The sequence below is a fragment of the Phoxinus phoxinus genome, assembly GCF_949152265.1.
Source record: "Phoxinus phoxinus genome assembly, chromosome: 3".
Classification (NCBI taxonomy): domain Eukaryota; kingdom Metazoa; phylum Chordata; class Actinopteri; order Cypriniformes; family Leuciscidae; genus Phoxinus; species Phoxinus phoxinus.
This window is the reverse complement of record NC_136878.1, coordinates 47563528-47578255: the sequence shown is the minus strand read 5'-3', so window position 1 is coordinate 47578255 and position 14728 is coordinate 47563528. Positions and strand designations below refer to the sequence as shown.

At 43.4% G+C, this 14728-nt stretch overlaps 2 protein-coding genes across 3 annotated transcripts in view; one reads left to right on the top strand and one right to left on the bottom strand.

The window, feature by feature from the left end:
• Positions 1 to 93: 93 nt before the first annotated feature.
• oxt (oxytocin) lies at positions 94 to 4384 on the bottom strand (the record flags this gene model as incomplete). The annotated part of the gene is made up of 3 exons (XM_079608114.1): positions 94 to 415; positions 1597 to 1798; positions 4262 to 4384. The coding sequence occupies 3 exons, from the start codon at positions 4382 to 4384 to the stop codon at positions 288 to 290; spliced, it is 453 nt and encodes a 150-aa protein (XP_079464240.1). The 3' UTR covers positions 94 to 287.
• Positions 4385 to 9458: 5074 nt separating this feature from the next.
• dqx1 (DEAQ box RNA-dependent ATPase 1) overlaps positions 9459 to 14728 on the top strand; it is a 24350-nt gene continuing 19080 nt past the window's right edge. Inside the window, exons 1-2 of one of the 2 annotated variants that reach the window (XM_079608701.1) lie at positions 9459 to 9915; positions 10385 to 10431. The gene's annotated coding sequence lies outside the window, so the exon portion shown is untranslated. The remainder of the gene's footprint in view (positions 9916 to 10384; positions 10432 to 14728) is intronic. The other variant, XM_079608702.1, reaches the window with a different exon arrangement.

Below are 14728 nucleotides of genomic sequence, written 5' to 3'. Positions count from 1 at the left end.
ACTGTACATGATGCTGCCTATGTACAGATTGGTATCTTTGTGATCTCAGATTCTGTGGCCGTGATGAAATACACTCGAACAAAAGCTTGTTTTAATAGTTTAATATCTGCACAAACGTACAGTCGAGCTATCATCAACAGTTCTACTCATATCTGCTGCTATGTATTAGCCATACAAATATCTAGCGGCTATACAAAGTTGGTTTACAAAAGGTCGATGATGGTTGGTTGGCTGGTTGGTGTGTGGGCGGGCTCCTCCTGAGATGATGTCACGCCTCTGTGAGCGCCTCATTGGTGGAGTCTGTAGGGGTGGGCGTGGCTGGACATGTGCAGGAGCTTCATCAGGAGATCTTGGCTAGTTGAAGCCGCTCCGTCACCGTCTCCATCCACACACGACTGGTCCACACTGCAGCCCTCTGAGTCACACACACACACACACACACACACACACACACACACAAATCTGTGTTATGAATTTTTAAGGCCAGAGAGTAGTGTAAGGCTACACGCCTGCGCACAAATTTATATTCAAACGCGCACACCTATAGACTAAACACGTAATGCGCATGTGCACGCCGTCAGCTTCTCACAGGTTCGCGTTTTTGAAGTTTATGCAGAGATGATCACGTTAAAAAAAAAAATTCAACGCTTGCACCCTGGAACCTGTTTTAAGGTTTGTGTTCTCGAGCACTAAACACACACGTGTGAGCCGAAGCGCGTTAGGGGTTCTCTGTTAGAACGGTGTCGAGTTAGCCTAAGTTAATAACTAATGACGTGGTTGTGTAAAAGAGATAAAAACGATATAAATACTGTTGGTTTTCTCACACAAACCGCTCGTTTCGTGTCTTAGGCCATCAATGTGCACTTACGATGGGGAATTGTGTAATGTTGACTTTTCTCTGCATGCTTTTGGAGACAGTGCCTATAGACCTGCATTATACGACTGACAGACAAGAACGGCTTGACCTAAAAATATCAACATTGAAACTACTGCGGAGACAAAGACACCGACATCTTGATGCACTTCAGGTAAGATAACACATACCAACATTTAATTTCAAAGTGAACTATCCCTTTAATGCTCTCCAAAATGAGATACAAAAAGTGTGTGCCATGTGTGCCGGATCTGGGCCGACACTATGTTGCTGTCTGGCATATGCTATATTATCACTAAATATTGGACTCAATCTTTTTGTCAACTTGTCTTCTATCAATCAGAACACTTTTTGTATCTCATTTTGGAGAGCATTAAGTAAACAAAATAAAAAAACATTCAATTATGGAGAGATTTATGATTTTGTAGGCGGGTAATTTTTTACCCTGAACAGCACAAGTGGAATGAGATGGGAAAAAAAAAAAAAAATTCTATCAATATTGTCAATATTTTAAAATCTTTTTTTGAAAAGTTGTTATACCCTCGGTACCCAGACAGCAACATAGTGTGGGCCCGGATCCGGACACACAGATCCCTCACGGTCCGGATCTGGGCCGGCACTGTTGCTGAGTATGCAGTAAGTCAGTAAGTTTTTGTCCTGTGCAATAAGATCAACTAGCATCTTCAGGAAAAATAAATGATGTTAAAGACAGTAAAACTAACCTGCGTCACAGCAGACCCCTGGAGCAGCGCAGCGGCCTTCATAACCGCACGCCTTCCCCGCCGCGTCGCACGGAGTCGGCAGGAAATCCTCCTCCAGACAGCGGAGTGTGTCCGGCGAGCCGACCAGACAGCCGATGCCTTCCCCACAGCAGATACTGGGGCCGACACACCGGCCGCGGTCGCCGGGGCCGCACGACATGCACTGGAGGACAGGAGGATCATCAGTGATGTGCTCATCGCTCACACACACACCGCAACATACGACAAGTGTGTTACGCTAGTTTCAGCCCGACGCAGTTTTCATTTTCATGTCCTGCGCCGTTGTTTACCGAGCAAATGCATCTGTGCTCATCGGCGGGTCTGAGAACGAGTGTGTGTCCAGGAGTGGCGGGTCTGAGGACGAGTGTGTGTCCATGAGTGGCGGGTCTGAGGACGAGTGTGTGTCCATGAGTGGCGGGTCTGAGAGCGAGTGTGTGTCCAGGAGCGGCGGGTCTGAGAACGAGTGTGTGTCCATGAGCGGCTGGTCTGAGAACGAGTGTGTGTCCAGGAGCGGCGGGTCTGAGAACGAGTGTGTGCCCAGGAGCGGCGGGTCTGAGGACGAGTGTGTGTCCATGAGCGGCTGGTCTGAGAACGAGTGTGTGTCCAGGAGCGGCGGGTCTGAGAACGAGTGTGTGTCCATGAGCGGCGGGTCTGAGGACGAGTGTGTGTCCATGAGCGGCTGGTCTGAGAACGAGTGTGTGTTCAGGAGCGGCGGGTCTGAGAGCGAGTGTGTGTCCATGAGCGGCTGGTCTGAGAGCGAGTGTGTGTCCATGAGCGGCGGGTCTGAGAACGAGTGTGTGTCCATGAGCGGCTGGTCTGAGAGCGAGTGTGTGTCCATGAGTGGCGGGTCTGAGAACGAGTGTGTGTTCATGAGCGGCGGGTCTGAGAACGAGTGTGTGTCCATGAGCGGCGGGTCTGAGGACGAGTGTGTGTCCAGGAGCTGCGGGTCTGAGGACGAGTGTGTGTCCAGGAGCTGCGGGTCTGAGAACGAGTGTGTGTCCAGGAGCGGCGGGTCTGAGAACGAGTGTGTGTTCAGGAGCTGCGGGTCTGAGAACGAGTGTGTGTCCATGAGCGGCGGGTCTGAGGACGAGTGTGTGTCCAGGAGCGGCGGGTCTGAGAACGAGTGTGTGTTCAGGAGCTGCGGGTCTGAGAACGAGTGTGTGTCCATGAGCGGCGGGTCTGAGGACGAGTGTGTGTCCAGGAGCGGCGGGTCTGAGAACGAGTGTGTGTCCATGAGCGGCGGGTCTGAGAACGAGTGTGTGTCCATGAGCGGCGGGTCTGAGAACGAGTGTGTGTACATGAGCGGCGGGTCTGAGAGCGAGTGTGTGTCCATGAGCGGCGGGTCTGAGAACGAGTGTGTGTCCATGAGCGGCGGGTCTGAGAACGAGTGTGTGTACATGAGCGGCGGGTCTGAGAGCGAGTGTGTGTCCAGGAGCGGCGGGTCTGAGAGCGAGTGTGTGTCCAGGAGCGGCGGGTCTGAGAGCGAGTGTGTGTTAAGGAGCGGCGGGTCTGAGAGCGAGTGTGTGTTAAGGAGCGTGATGGAGCTCTGAGACACTGAAAAACACTGATCCGGTGACCAACTGAACCTGCACTAAAGTCAATGGCGCAATATTGTTTTTCTTATTTAAAGAGCACTTTAGTAATGTGCGCCTATAGACCGGTCCACAACACACACACTCTGCTGATTATTACACACACAGGGACGCGCAGCAACACACAAGCATGCCAAATATTACAAATAAAAGGATTACAATGTAAAAGATTAATATTGTGTACATAAAGATATTATGGGATCCGGCTTGTCCCGTAGATGGTCTCGTTTTCACCACACACACTCACCAACATACACACACACACACACACACAGCTTTAACCTCACGCACGAACAGAACCGTTTCCTCGCTAGAGAAGAGCTTGCAAATTTCTCCATGTAAATAGCGAACTGGCTTCCAAAGGGAATGGAAGATGAGACTCTGATTGGTTTATTGCACGTTACGCCCCAAACACACTCATTACTCATTAAGAGAATAGAGACAAAACACACTCATTACTCATTAAGAGAATAGAGACAAAACACACTCATTACTCATTAAGAGAATAGAGACAAAACACACTCATTACTCATTAAGAGAATAGGGACGACACTTTTAGACCAGCGCCGGGAGCGCCGACCATTTTCCCCGTCGTTAAACTAGCAAAAGTGGATTCAGACCATGTGATTAGGTCATTAAAAAAGGGCCCAAAAGTGTCGGCCCACATCTGGTACCCGGGTCTGGGCCGACACATGTTGCTGTCTGGGGACAAATGCCTTAAAGGTGCAGTCTGTAAGAATTAACTAGTGGTGGAAATAGGTACTGCAGTCCAAAGTCAACATATCAGAGATCGTTGTTTCTCCCGCCTCCACAGACTCGACACTCACACGGGTCGCCAGTTTGAGACGCGCAGCAGGAACGGGCGCAATGGACAATGAAACTTGGTATTGGTAAATTTCACAGTAAAATAACTGCAGTAGAAGTGTTCCTCAGAGAATCGAGTATGTGAACTTAGCATATGATTCATGTTAGCATATGATGCTATAGAGTTGAAAGGTTACATACAGCACCTTTAAGGAAGCAAGAGAACGCACCTGTCGAGACGGCCAGTCCTGCACGGCTCGCTTGCCCCCGATGGGGCAGTTAGAGATGTAACACGCGGAGCAGATGCACATCAGACCCAGCAGACAAGCCACCGACAGCAGACCTCCAGACATATCTGCCAAAACCCCAGCACACACAACATCTCGAACTGATAAAGTGTTCTTACTCACGGTGTTCAGTCCAAACATCAAACATTTCTTAAATCAAGATGCATTCACTAGATGAATAACATTGCATGAGATACTAAGTCTTGTATTCCGGGGGAAATAAATCTAAATTAAGTGAGTTGATGCTTAAAAAAACCTAAATGATCTGCCAATGGGGTAAGAAAAATAATCTTGTTTCTATTTGGCTTAAGGTTATTTTTCTTACCTTTTTTCTTGCAGATAATTTTGCTTTTTTTAAGCATCAACTCACTTAGTTTTTATTTATTTCCCCAGAAAACAAGACTTAATATCTCATGTCATTTTTACTCATCTAGTAAATGCAAATGCAATTTTTTTTTTATAAGACTGGAAACAAGACAAAAATACTAAGAAAAGCATTTTTTGCCGTAATAAAGTGGCAGTACTTACTTTACCGGCTGAGATGGACAGCTGTAGTGAAGAGATTCGGCTTCTGGGCAACAGTGTTCATTTGTACGGTGTAAGGAGAATCTTTTTATACCCGTTTGCTCTCTTTGCTGCGTGATATCATCACATTATTACCTGTTAGCTACAATCACGGAGCCTTAACTATCTAAATGTTAATGATGTGCCCTGATTAGGTCAGTGGCCCGGTCACTGCGCTGTCCAGTCGTCATTAGCGGCCCGTGATCAGGCATACGGTGGAATTAAAACAAGAACATTTATTATAGAGCTTTCTGAAACGTCACTCTTAAAAAATAAAGTTTCCAAAAGGAGGCTTTCACAACGAAGCTGAGTTTTGTTGGCACTCAGATACATAAGTTTAGTATTATTTGTTCTTCAGACATTCCTCTTTAAACAGTATCCGCTATTTGAAAAGTTCACTATGATTTTTGACCATTGAAAATTCAACTATTTGAAAATAAAGTCGCATTGGGATCCCATCTATGTGATTGAACCATATAGGGCCATATAGTACAATTGACCAATTAACACATGGAGCCGCATTATGATCTCAGGGATTAAACCATCGAGGGCCTTTAAAATGAAGAAAGCAAAAGAAATGTTAATCTAAAGTGATATTAAGATATATTTATTTACTTATAGTTAGGTATGCAAACTTGAGGCAAAAAAACAAGAAGTGCATAATGATAGAGTATTGCTAAAGTCAACAGATCTACCAATCTCTGTGTAGAAATACAATAATTATACTGCCATCTTTCTAAAGTAATTTTACCCCGCTGTAAATTGGCTCCAAATCTCAGGTAAATGTTTTATTTTGGACCCCCCTCTACAACATAGTGGATTACTCAGTAAATATACGTCCATGACACATCTAATATTTGCCTTTCTTCTTCATTTTTTTCTTTCACCAAATGATTGAAATCAATATTTTTAGTTGATTTGACACAGAATATAAACATTTCTCAATTTTGGTCATTGCTAAGTTCCATTTATAGCACAGTCAATGCCTAATATTGCAACATGAGCATAATGTAATATCTTTAGATGAGATTAACCCCCAAACTAGTCTTGTTGTGTTTTTGACTTGTATTGAACCACTCGTTTTCAAGACTGGTCAACAGTGGTTTGGCATCTTTAATTTCAACAATCGCTGGGATGCTCTAGAACCACATATGATTTTAAATTGCTCTTTTATAGTTGTTTTATCTTGTTACTCACCATGAAAACAGCGCAGGAGGCTGGCATGTCATTAAAATACCTGCCAAACAACACCAGTGTGTTAGGATCCCCGTCCAGAGCTCCTGCTCTCAGATGGCACGCTGGCGTCCCCCAGGGCTCGGTCCTCGGCCCGCTGCTGTTCAGCCCAAACACTCCCCGTGTGTCTCCACGCATCTGAACAACCATGCCATCAAAGTGGCTGATGATTGTGGAGTACAAGAAGACGTTTGTGGCACAGAAGCACGTGACAACCATATTTTGTTTTAAAGGGGGGGTTGATTATGATTTCACTGTTCTAACTTTAGTTAGTGTGTAATGTTGCAGTTTGATCATAAACAACATCTGCAAAGTTACAATGCTCAAAGTTCAAAGCAAAGGGAGATATTTGCTTTTACAGAATAGTTTTTTAAGGACTACAACAAACGGCTGGTAGGAACTATGAGCTTCTTTCGGGTTAGTGACATCACCAACCCTAGAATTTACATAAACCCCGCCTCCGGAACACGATTTATAGATGATCATGACAGAATATGCTAATCAGTGACTAGAAGATAGATAACTCCACATAAGCTTCATAAATTCATCAACTAACATTCAGAAATGTCCTGTAGCTTCTACATGTTGTCACTTCTTCAGTCTCTCCATCTTTGTCTGACTCCGGTTTGAACATAAAAAGCTAAAGGAACATTTTGAACATGAACATGTTCAGTGTGTGTGTGTGTGAGGTAATCGGAGCTGCTAACACACACACAAACACACACAAACACAAACTCTTGAAGCTCCGCCCCCTGTGCCAGGAGCAGCGGCTCATTTGCATTTAAAGGGACACACAAAAATGGCACGTTTTTGCTCACCCTCAAAAAGTGACAATTTTAACAAGCATAAAAATATCATCAGAGACTTATTTTACATCTTGTGAAAAGGCCATTATACCCCCCTTTAAGTTCCTCAAATGACAATAAATAGGAAATTATGAGAGAATGCTCTTGAATGACATGTTCTGCAGTTGATATGTAGCTCGCGGGAGCTTGAGTCGAGGGAATAATGAGCGCTGAAGTGATTCATCCGTAGAGTCACGCGCTAATGACAGACCGGTCACATTCAACACGTCCCCTCTGCTTTTCAATCATTTATCTCTGATTAGCCTTTAATAGGTCACATATCCCATGGATTTAATCAAATTATAGAATTATTACCTCGGGTCAACTACAGCCGGTGATGGAAAGTTAAGTAAATCAGCTGAATAGTTAATAGTTAGTTGTTGGTTCATTTGAAAGGAGCAACTACAGCTGAACACATGTTGATATCGTCAATGGGAACTTTATATTAAACTCCTCCTGTGGTCAAGCTTCAAAATCCAGCTTTTACTGTAGTTTATGTGTGTATGTGGAGTTATTAATCTGCTTTAACACACACCATGTGTAAGTTCATAAGTGGACAGCATTGCTGAGTATTTTCTGCTTAAAACTGCAGTGAACCAAAGACAGTCTCAAAAACACGGTTTGACATCGCTGGTGTTTCTGACGTCACACACTACCTTGACCAATCAGATCAACGTGTGATCGTCAACCAGTGGATCTCTGAGTGAGTGAGTGAGTGGAGGCGGGGCTCATTTGCATATTCATAGAGCCGCGCATACTAAATGAGGCGAGGGTGTCGAGTTACATTCAAGATATTCTAAGGCATTTTTTTCAAGGAAAAAAAGTTTCAATATGTAATTTAGTTTTAATGGATAAAACTACAGCGGGACTTTAATACACCAGACACTTTTTGCTAATACTATTTTGTCTTAATGTGTTTCATATGGACAAAGTAACAAGTAACAAGCTTCTGTTTCTACACAAACACATCAGTGATTTTTATGTGGCGATAAATGTCATGTGACTGATCACTCCGGACCTGCATGACCAAATGACATCATGTCAACACTGATTAGACACATGGTGTAGTTACAGTATCTGCCAGCAGGGGCTGATGGGGCCAGCACAGTCTGACCTTTAGGGTCCGTCATATCAGCGACTGACACCACCAGTGTGAGTTTGGGGCTCTGTTTGTGTTTTTGGGACACTAGTAATCACTAGGGGTGTAACGATCCCATCATGTCACGATGCGATACATATCACGACCATAGACTGTAAAAAATAGATCACGACATGAACTCACGATACGATATTATCGCGATACTCCAAGACATATGATAAAAGGTTAACAAAAAATGTACTGTTGATTAAAATGATAAATTTGGTGTTACAGTGTGTGTGTAAATGAATTGGACTTGGTGCTGGAAACCCAACACAGGACAATAGAGACTCCAGAATAACAATATTCATGATTCTGAAGCTGAAAACACAGAATTATTTTAGACGAATATGCTTGCAGTTGCACTCTTTCACTGACTAGATGAAAATAATTCATAAAGATATTTAAAATAATGTAGGTGTGACAATCAGCGGCTGGAGTGCCCGCTTGAGCCACTGGGGGGCACTCCTTCTCTAGTTTTCATTACTGCTTATGGTTTCATTTGGACTGATTATGCTTTTTATCTTTCACCTGGTTTTGATTATGCTTGTTAGCTTCTATGATTTAATCCTTGGTTTTCCTTTGTGTCTTTGCTCAGTATTGTTGGTGTCTGACTGCATTACCCAGCGTTTTCCGAGTTCCTTTGTATTTTCTAGTTTCACGGTTCCTGGATTCTCTGCCTGTATCTGGTTTTCCCGTTTGCCTTCTCCCTGCATTGTACTTCTGATATTGGACTGCTTACCTGGTTTTGACCCCTGCCTGTTTCCTTGTACCTGTCTCTGGATTCTCCTCTCATTAAAGCCTGCATTTGGATCACCACTGTCTGCGTCCGCGAGCAGTTCATGACAGTAGGCCACTTTTTAATAAGACATTTGGCTTTATTAGGAGCCATACATATTCCCCCATTGCATTATTGTACAGTATATTCAACATGATATATATAGTAGCTTAGATTAATGTAGTACTGACACTAAAACTCTGAAAACTTAAATTTTTTCTCAGTTATTTTATTTTTGGTGAACTAAACACAATATTTTTGTATCGCGATATATTCTGACACACACTCCTGATCACATATTGAATGTAAATTTATTTTATGTTTCTTAACTCATACTTCACAACCATACATTGTTTATAACTAGTCACAGTGTCCATCATATCAGCTTCTGACACAACCTGTAGTGTGAGTTTGGGGCTTTAATACTCTGTGTTTTTGGGACACGTATTGAACGTCAATTTATTTTATGTTTCTTCACTCATAATTCACAATCATATATTGACCTACTTTGGTTAGTTGCACATTCATTCATTCATGTATTAGTAGTGTGTCGGTCTCCACCCTTCTCTACTATCTCTCGATCTGCCTCAGGTTTCGGCTCCACCTGCCCGGTGAGCGCGAGGCTGCGTCTCAACACCTCTCCAGTGCCCTACCCAGTGCGCAGCGTCAGTGGCGCGTGTCATGGGCACGTGACGCAGGCCCGTGTTGCCTAGGCAGCGACCGAGCGAGGTTTGAGACGCGGCCCGTGAGGTGAGAGTGAGAGATTCAACATGGCGGCGGAGTTTCGCTCTCTGGCGATGAAACACCATCAACAGTCACGAACGATGTCGTAATATCGCATTAAAACAGCCTCAGATCGATTTCCAATCATTTCGTTTTACATTTTCAATATCCTCTGAAGGACATTATATGATATTTCGTGTCATCGCGAGTCGATGGTTGTAACGTAACGTACATTAACGCGGTAAATTCTCTCATTAATGTCGCTGTATCTCTCATCGGGTTAGTCTGACGGATCTGAGGTGAACATGAGCTTCAGGTAAATGTGTTTTCCTCTCGATCTGCTTGTTTTTGTCCTATTCTCCTGTGTTGTCGTCGTCTGATCTCTGACAGTCAGCTGATACACGGTCGTTATTATGCAGATTTAAAGCAAACGCGTCTGAATTTATTCATCATATCATGCTAAACATTACATTTAAAATAATTATACTGTTATACCAATTTTGATTCAATCCTAATGCTACATCACAGTGTTTATCATGGTTGTTTTCGAATCAAAAAACAAATTAAGACAGTCATTATTTTATTTTCAATAAATACAAATAAGATCATGTTCAGGGTGTGATCTATAATAATGTAAAGCACAGATATGTTTAGGTTTAGTGATGATTTTGTATGTTTTACCCTGTTGTTTGTGTTCTTTTGTTGTTGTTGATGATGATGATGATGATGCGCTTTAATCTGACCTCAATATCACTGACAAACACTGCACTCATATTCTCACACAGAATAAGCCTATGGATTGTTTCTGCTATGGAATAAAAGATAAAAAAAGGTAATTGCAATTTTTTATTTCACTTTTTTCTCACAATTGCCAGTTTATATTGTGCAATTTTGAGGAAAAAAGCCCAAATTGTGAGATGATGATGATAATAATAATAATAATATAATTTATAGGGGTGTAACGATACCCTCATATCAGTAACTTTTATTTTGCGTGAACTATCCACGATACATATTGTTGCATTTTTGTATTGCGATATATTGTGACACATATATTATTACACCCCTATAACCCAGTCTTAATAACTTTTTTCATTTATTCTGTTGCATTAGTGGCGTGTCACACGGCCAGCTCCTCCCAAACACACGCATTAGTTAAGCATCAGTGCCTTGTTTAAACATCACATCACGTATCTTGTGTTGTAGTAACATAATTAATTTACGTTATAATTCTACGGCGTGTCTAATAATCCATAGACTGTAATCAGATGCCGTCGTTGTGCTAACCCGAGACCGCTCTGGTATTGTGTGAGTTCTGATGGAGTGTGATCGTGGCTGAGGGGAACCGGAGAGTGTAGTGCACTTGTTCTGTGCTCTGCAGTGCATCTGAGTCGCTGGAGGACATGTGCTGGATTCCTGACGTGTGTGTAGAGTTACTGACGTGTGTAGAGTTACTGACGTGTGTGTAGAGTAACTGACGTGTGTGTAGTTACTGACGTGTGTGTAGAGTTACTGACGTGTGTAGAGTTACTGACGTGTGTGTAGTTACTGACGTGTGTGTAGAGTTACTGACGTGTGTAGAGTTACTGACGTGTGTGTAGTTACTGACGTGTGTGTAGAGTTACTGACGTGTGTGTAGAGTTACTGACGTGTGTGTAGAGTAACTGACGTGTGTGTAGTTACTGACGTGTGTGTAGAGTTACTGACGTGTGTGTAGAGTAACTGACGTGTGTAGAGTAACTGACGTGTGTGTAGAGTTACTGACGTGTGTGTAGAGTTACTGACGTGTGTGTAGAGTTACTGACGTGTGTGTAGAGTAACTGACGTGTGTGTAGTTACTGACGTGTGTGTAGAGTTACTGACGTGTGTGTAGAGTTACTGACGTGTGTGTAGAGTTACTGACGTGTGTGTAGAGTAACTGACGTGTGTGTAGTTACTGACGTGTGTGTAGAGTTACTGACGTGTGTGTAGAGTTACTGACGTGTGTGTAGAGTAACTGACGTGTGTAGAGTTACTGACGTGTGTGTAGAGTTACTGACGTGTGTGTAGAGTTACTGACGTGTGTGTAGAGTTACTGACGTGTGTGTAGAGTAACTGACGTGTGTGTAGTTACTGACGTGTGTGTAGAGTTACTGACGTGTGTGTAGAGTTACTGACGTGTGTGTAGAGTTACTGACGTGTGTGTAGAGTTACTGACGTGTGTAGAGTTACTGACGTGTGTGTAGAGTTACTGACGTGTGTGTAGTTACTGACGTGTGTGTAGAGTTACTGACGTGTGTAATGTTAATGACGTGTGTGTAGAGTTACTGACGTGTGTAGAGTTACTGACGTGTGTGTAGAGTTACTGACGTGTGTGTAGAGTTACTGACGTGTGTAGAGTTACTGACGTGTGTGTAGAGTTACTGACGTGTGTGTAGACTTACTGACGTGTGTAGAGTTACTGACGTGTGTGTAGAGTTACTGACGTGTGTAATGTTAATGACGTGTGTAGAGTTACTGACGTGTTTAGAGTTACTGACGTGTGTGTAGAGTAACTGACGTGTGTGTAGAGTTACTGACGTGTGTGTAGAGTTACTGACGTGTGTGTAGAGTTACTGACGTGTGTGTAGAGTTACTGACGTGTGTGTAGACTTACTGACGTGTGTAGAGTTACTGACGTGTGTGTAGAGTTACTGACGTGTGTGTAGAGTTACTGACGTGTGTAGAGTTACTGACGTGTGTGTAGAGTTACTGACGTGTGTGTAGACTTACTGACGTGTGTAGAGTTACTGACGTGTGTGTAGAGTTACTGACGTGTGTAATGTTAATGACGTGTGTGTAGAGTTACTGACGTGTGTAGAGTTACTGACGTGTGTGTAGAGTAACTGACGTGTGTAGTAGTTACTGACGTGTGTGTAGAGTTACTGACGTGTGTGTAGAGTTACTGACGTGTGTGTAGAGTTACTGACGTGTGTGTAGTTACTGACGTGTGTGTAGAGTTACTGACGTGTGTGTAGAGTAACTGACGTGTGTAGAGTTACTTTTGTGTGTAGTTACTGACGTGTGTGTAGAGTAACTGACGTGTGTAGAGTTACTGACGTGTGTAGTTACTGACGTGTGTAGTTACTGACGTGTGTAGTTACTGACGTGTGTGTAGAGTAACTGACGTGTGTAGAGTTACTGACGTGTGTAGAGTTACTGACGTGTGTGTAGAGTTACTGACGTGTGTGTAGTTACTGACGTGTGTGTAGAGTTACTGACGTGTGTGTAGAGTTACTGACGTGTGTGTAGAGTAACTGACGTGTGTGTAGTTACTGACGTGTGTGTAGAGTTACTGACGTGTGTGTAGAGTTACTGACGTGTGTGTAGAGTTACTGACGTGTGTGTAGAGTTACTGACGTGTGTGTAGAGTTACTGACGTGTGTGTAGAGTAACTGACGTGTGTAGAGTTACTGACGTGTGTGTAGAGTTACTGACGTGTGTGTAGAGTTACTGACATGTGTAGAGTTACTGACGTGTGTGTAGAGTTACTGACGTGTGTGTAGAGTAACTGACGTGTGTGTAGGGTTACTGACGTGTGTGTAGAGTTACTGACGTGTGTAGAGTTACTGACGTGTGTGTAGAGTAACTGACGTGTGTGTAGAGTTACTGACGTGTGTAGAGTAACTGACGTGTGTGTAGTTACTGACGTGTGTGTAGAGTTACTGACGTGTGTGTAGTTACTGACGTGTGTGTAGAGTTACTGACGTGTGTGTAGAGTTACTGACGTGTGTGTAGAGTTACTGACGTGTGTAGAGTTACTGACGTGTGTGTGTAGAGTTACTGACGTGTGTGTAGAGTTACTGACGTGTGTAGAGTTACTGACGTGTGTGTAGAGTTACTGACGTGTGTGTAGAGTTACTGACGTGTGTAGAGTTACTGACGTGTGTGTAGAGTTACTGACGTGTGTGTAGACTTACTGACGTGTGTAGAGTTACTGACGTGTGTGTAGAGTTACTGACGTGTGTAATGTTAATGACGTGTGTAGAGTTACTGACGTGTGTAGAGTTACTGACGTGTGTAGAGTTACTGACGTGTGTAGAGTTACTGACGTGTGTGTAGAGTTACTGACGTGTGTGTAGAGTTACTGACGTGTGTGTAGAGTTACTGACGTGTGTGTAGTTACTGACGTGTGTGTAGAGTTACTGACGTGTGTGTAGAGTAACTGACGTGTGTAGAGTTACTTTTGTGTGTAGTTACTGACGTGTGTGTAGAGTAACTGACGTGTGTAGAGTTACTGACGTGTGTAGTTACTGACGTGTGTAGTTACTGACGTGTGTAGTTACTGACGTGTGTGTAGAGTAACTGACGTGTGTAGAGTTACTGACGTGTGTAGAGTTACTGACGTGTGTGTAGAGTTACTGACGTGTGTGTAGTTACTGACGTGTGTGTAGAGTTACTGACGTGTGTGTAGAGTTACTGACGTGTGTGTAGAGTAACTGACGTGTGTGTAGTTACTGACGTGTGTGTAGAGTTACTGACGTGTGTGTAGAGTTACTGACGTGTGTAGAGTTACTGACGTGTGTGTAGAGTTACTGACGTGTGTGTAGAGTTACTGACGTGTGTGTAGAGTAACTGACGTGTGTAGAGTTACTGACGTGTGTGTAGAGTTACTGACGTGTGTGTAGAGTTACTGACATGTGTAGAGTTACTGACGTGTGTGTAGAGTTACTGACGTGTGTGTAGAGTAACTGACGTGTGTGTAGGGTTACTGACGTGTGTGTAGAGTTACTGACGTGTGTAGAGTTACTGACGTGTGTGTAGAGTAACTGACGTGTGTGTAGAGTTACTGACGTGTGTAGAGTAACTGACGTGTGTGTAGTTACTGACGTGTGTGTAGAGTTACTGACGTGTGTGTAGTTACTGACGTGTGTGTAGAGTTACTGACGTGTGTGTAGAGTTACTGACGTGTGTGTAGAGTTACTGACGTGTGTAGAGTTACTGACGTGTGTGTGTAGAGTTACTGACGTGTGTGTAGAGTTACTGACGTGTGTAGAGTTACTGACGTGTGTGTAGAGTTACTGACGTGTGTGTAGAGTTACTGACGTGTGTAGAGTTACTGACGTGTGTGTAGAGTTACTGACGTGTGTGTAGACTTACTGACGTGTGTA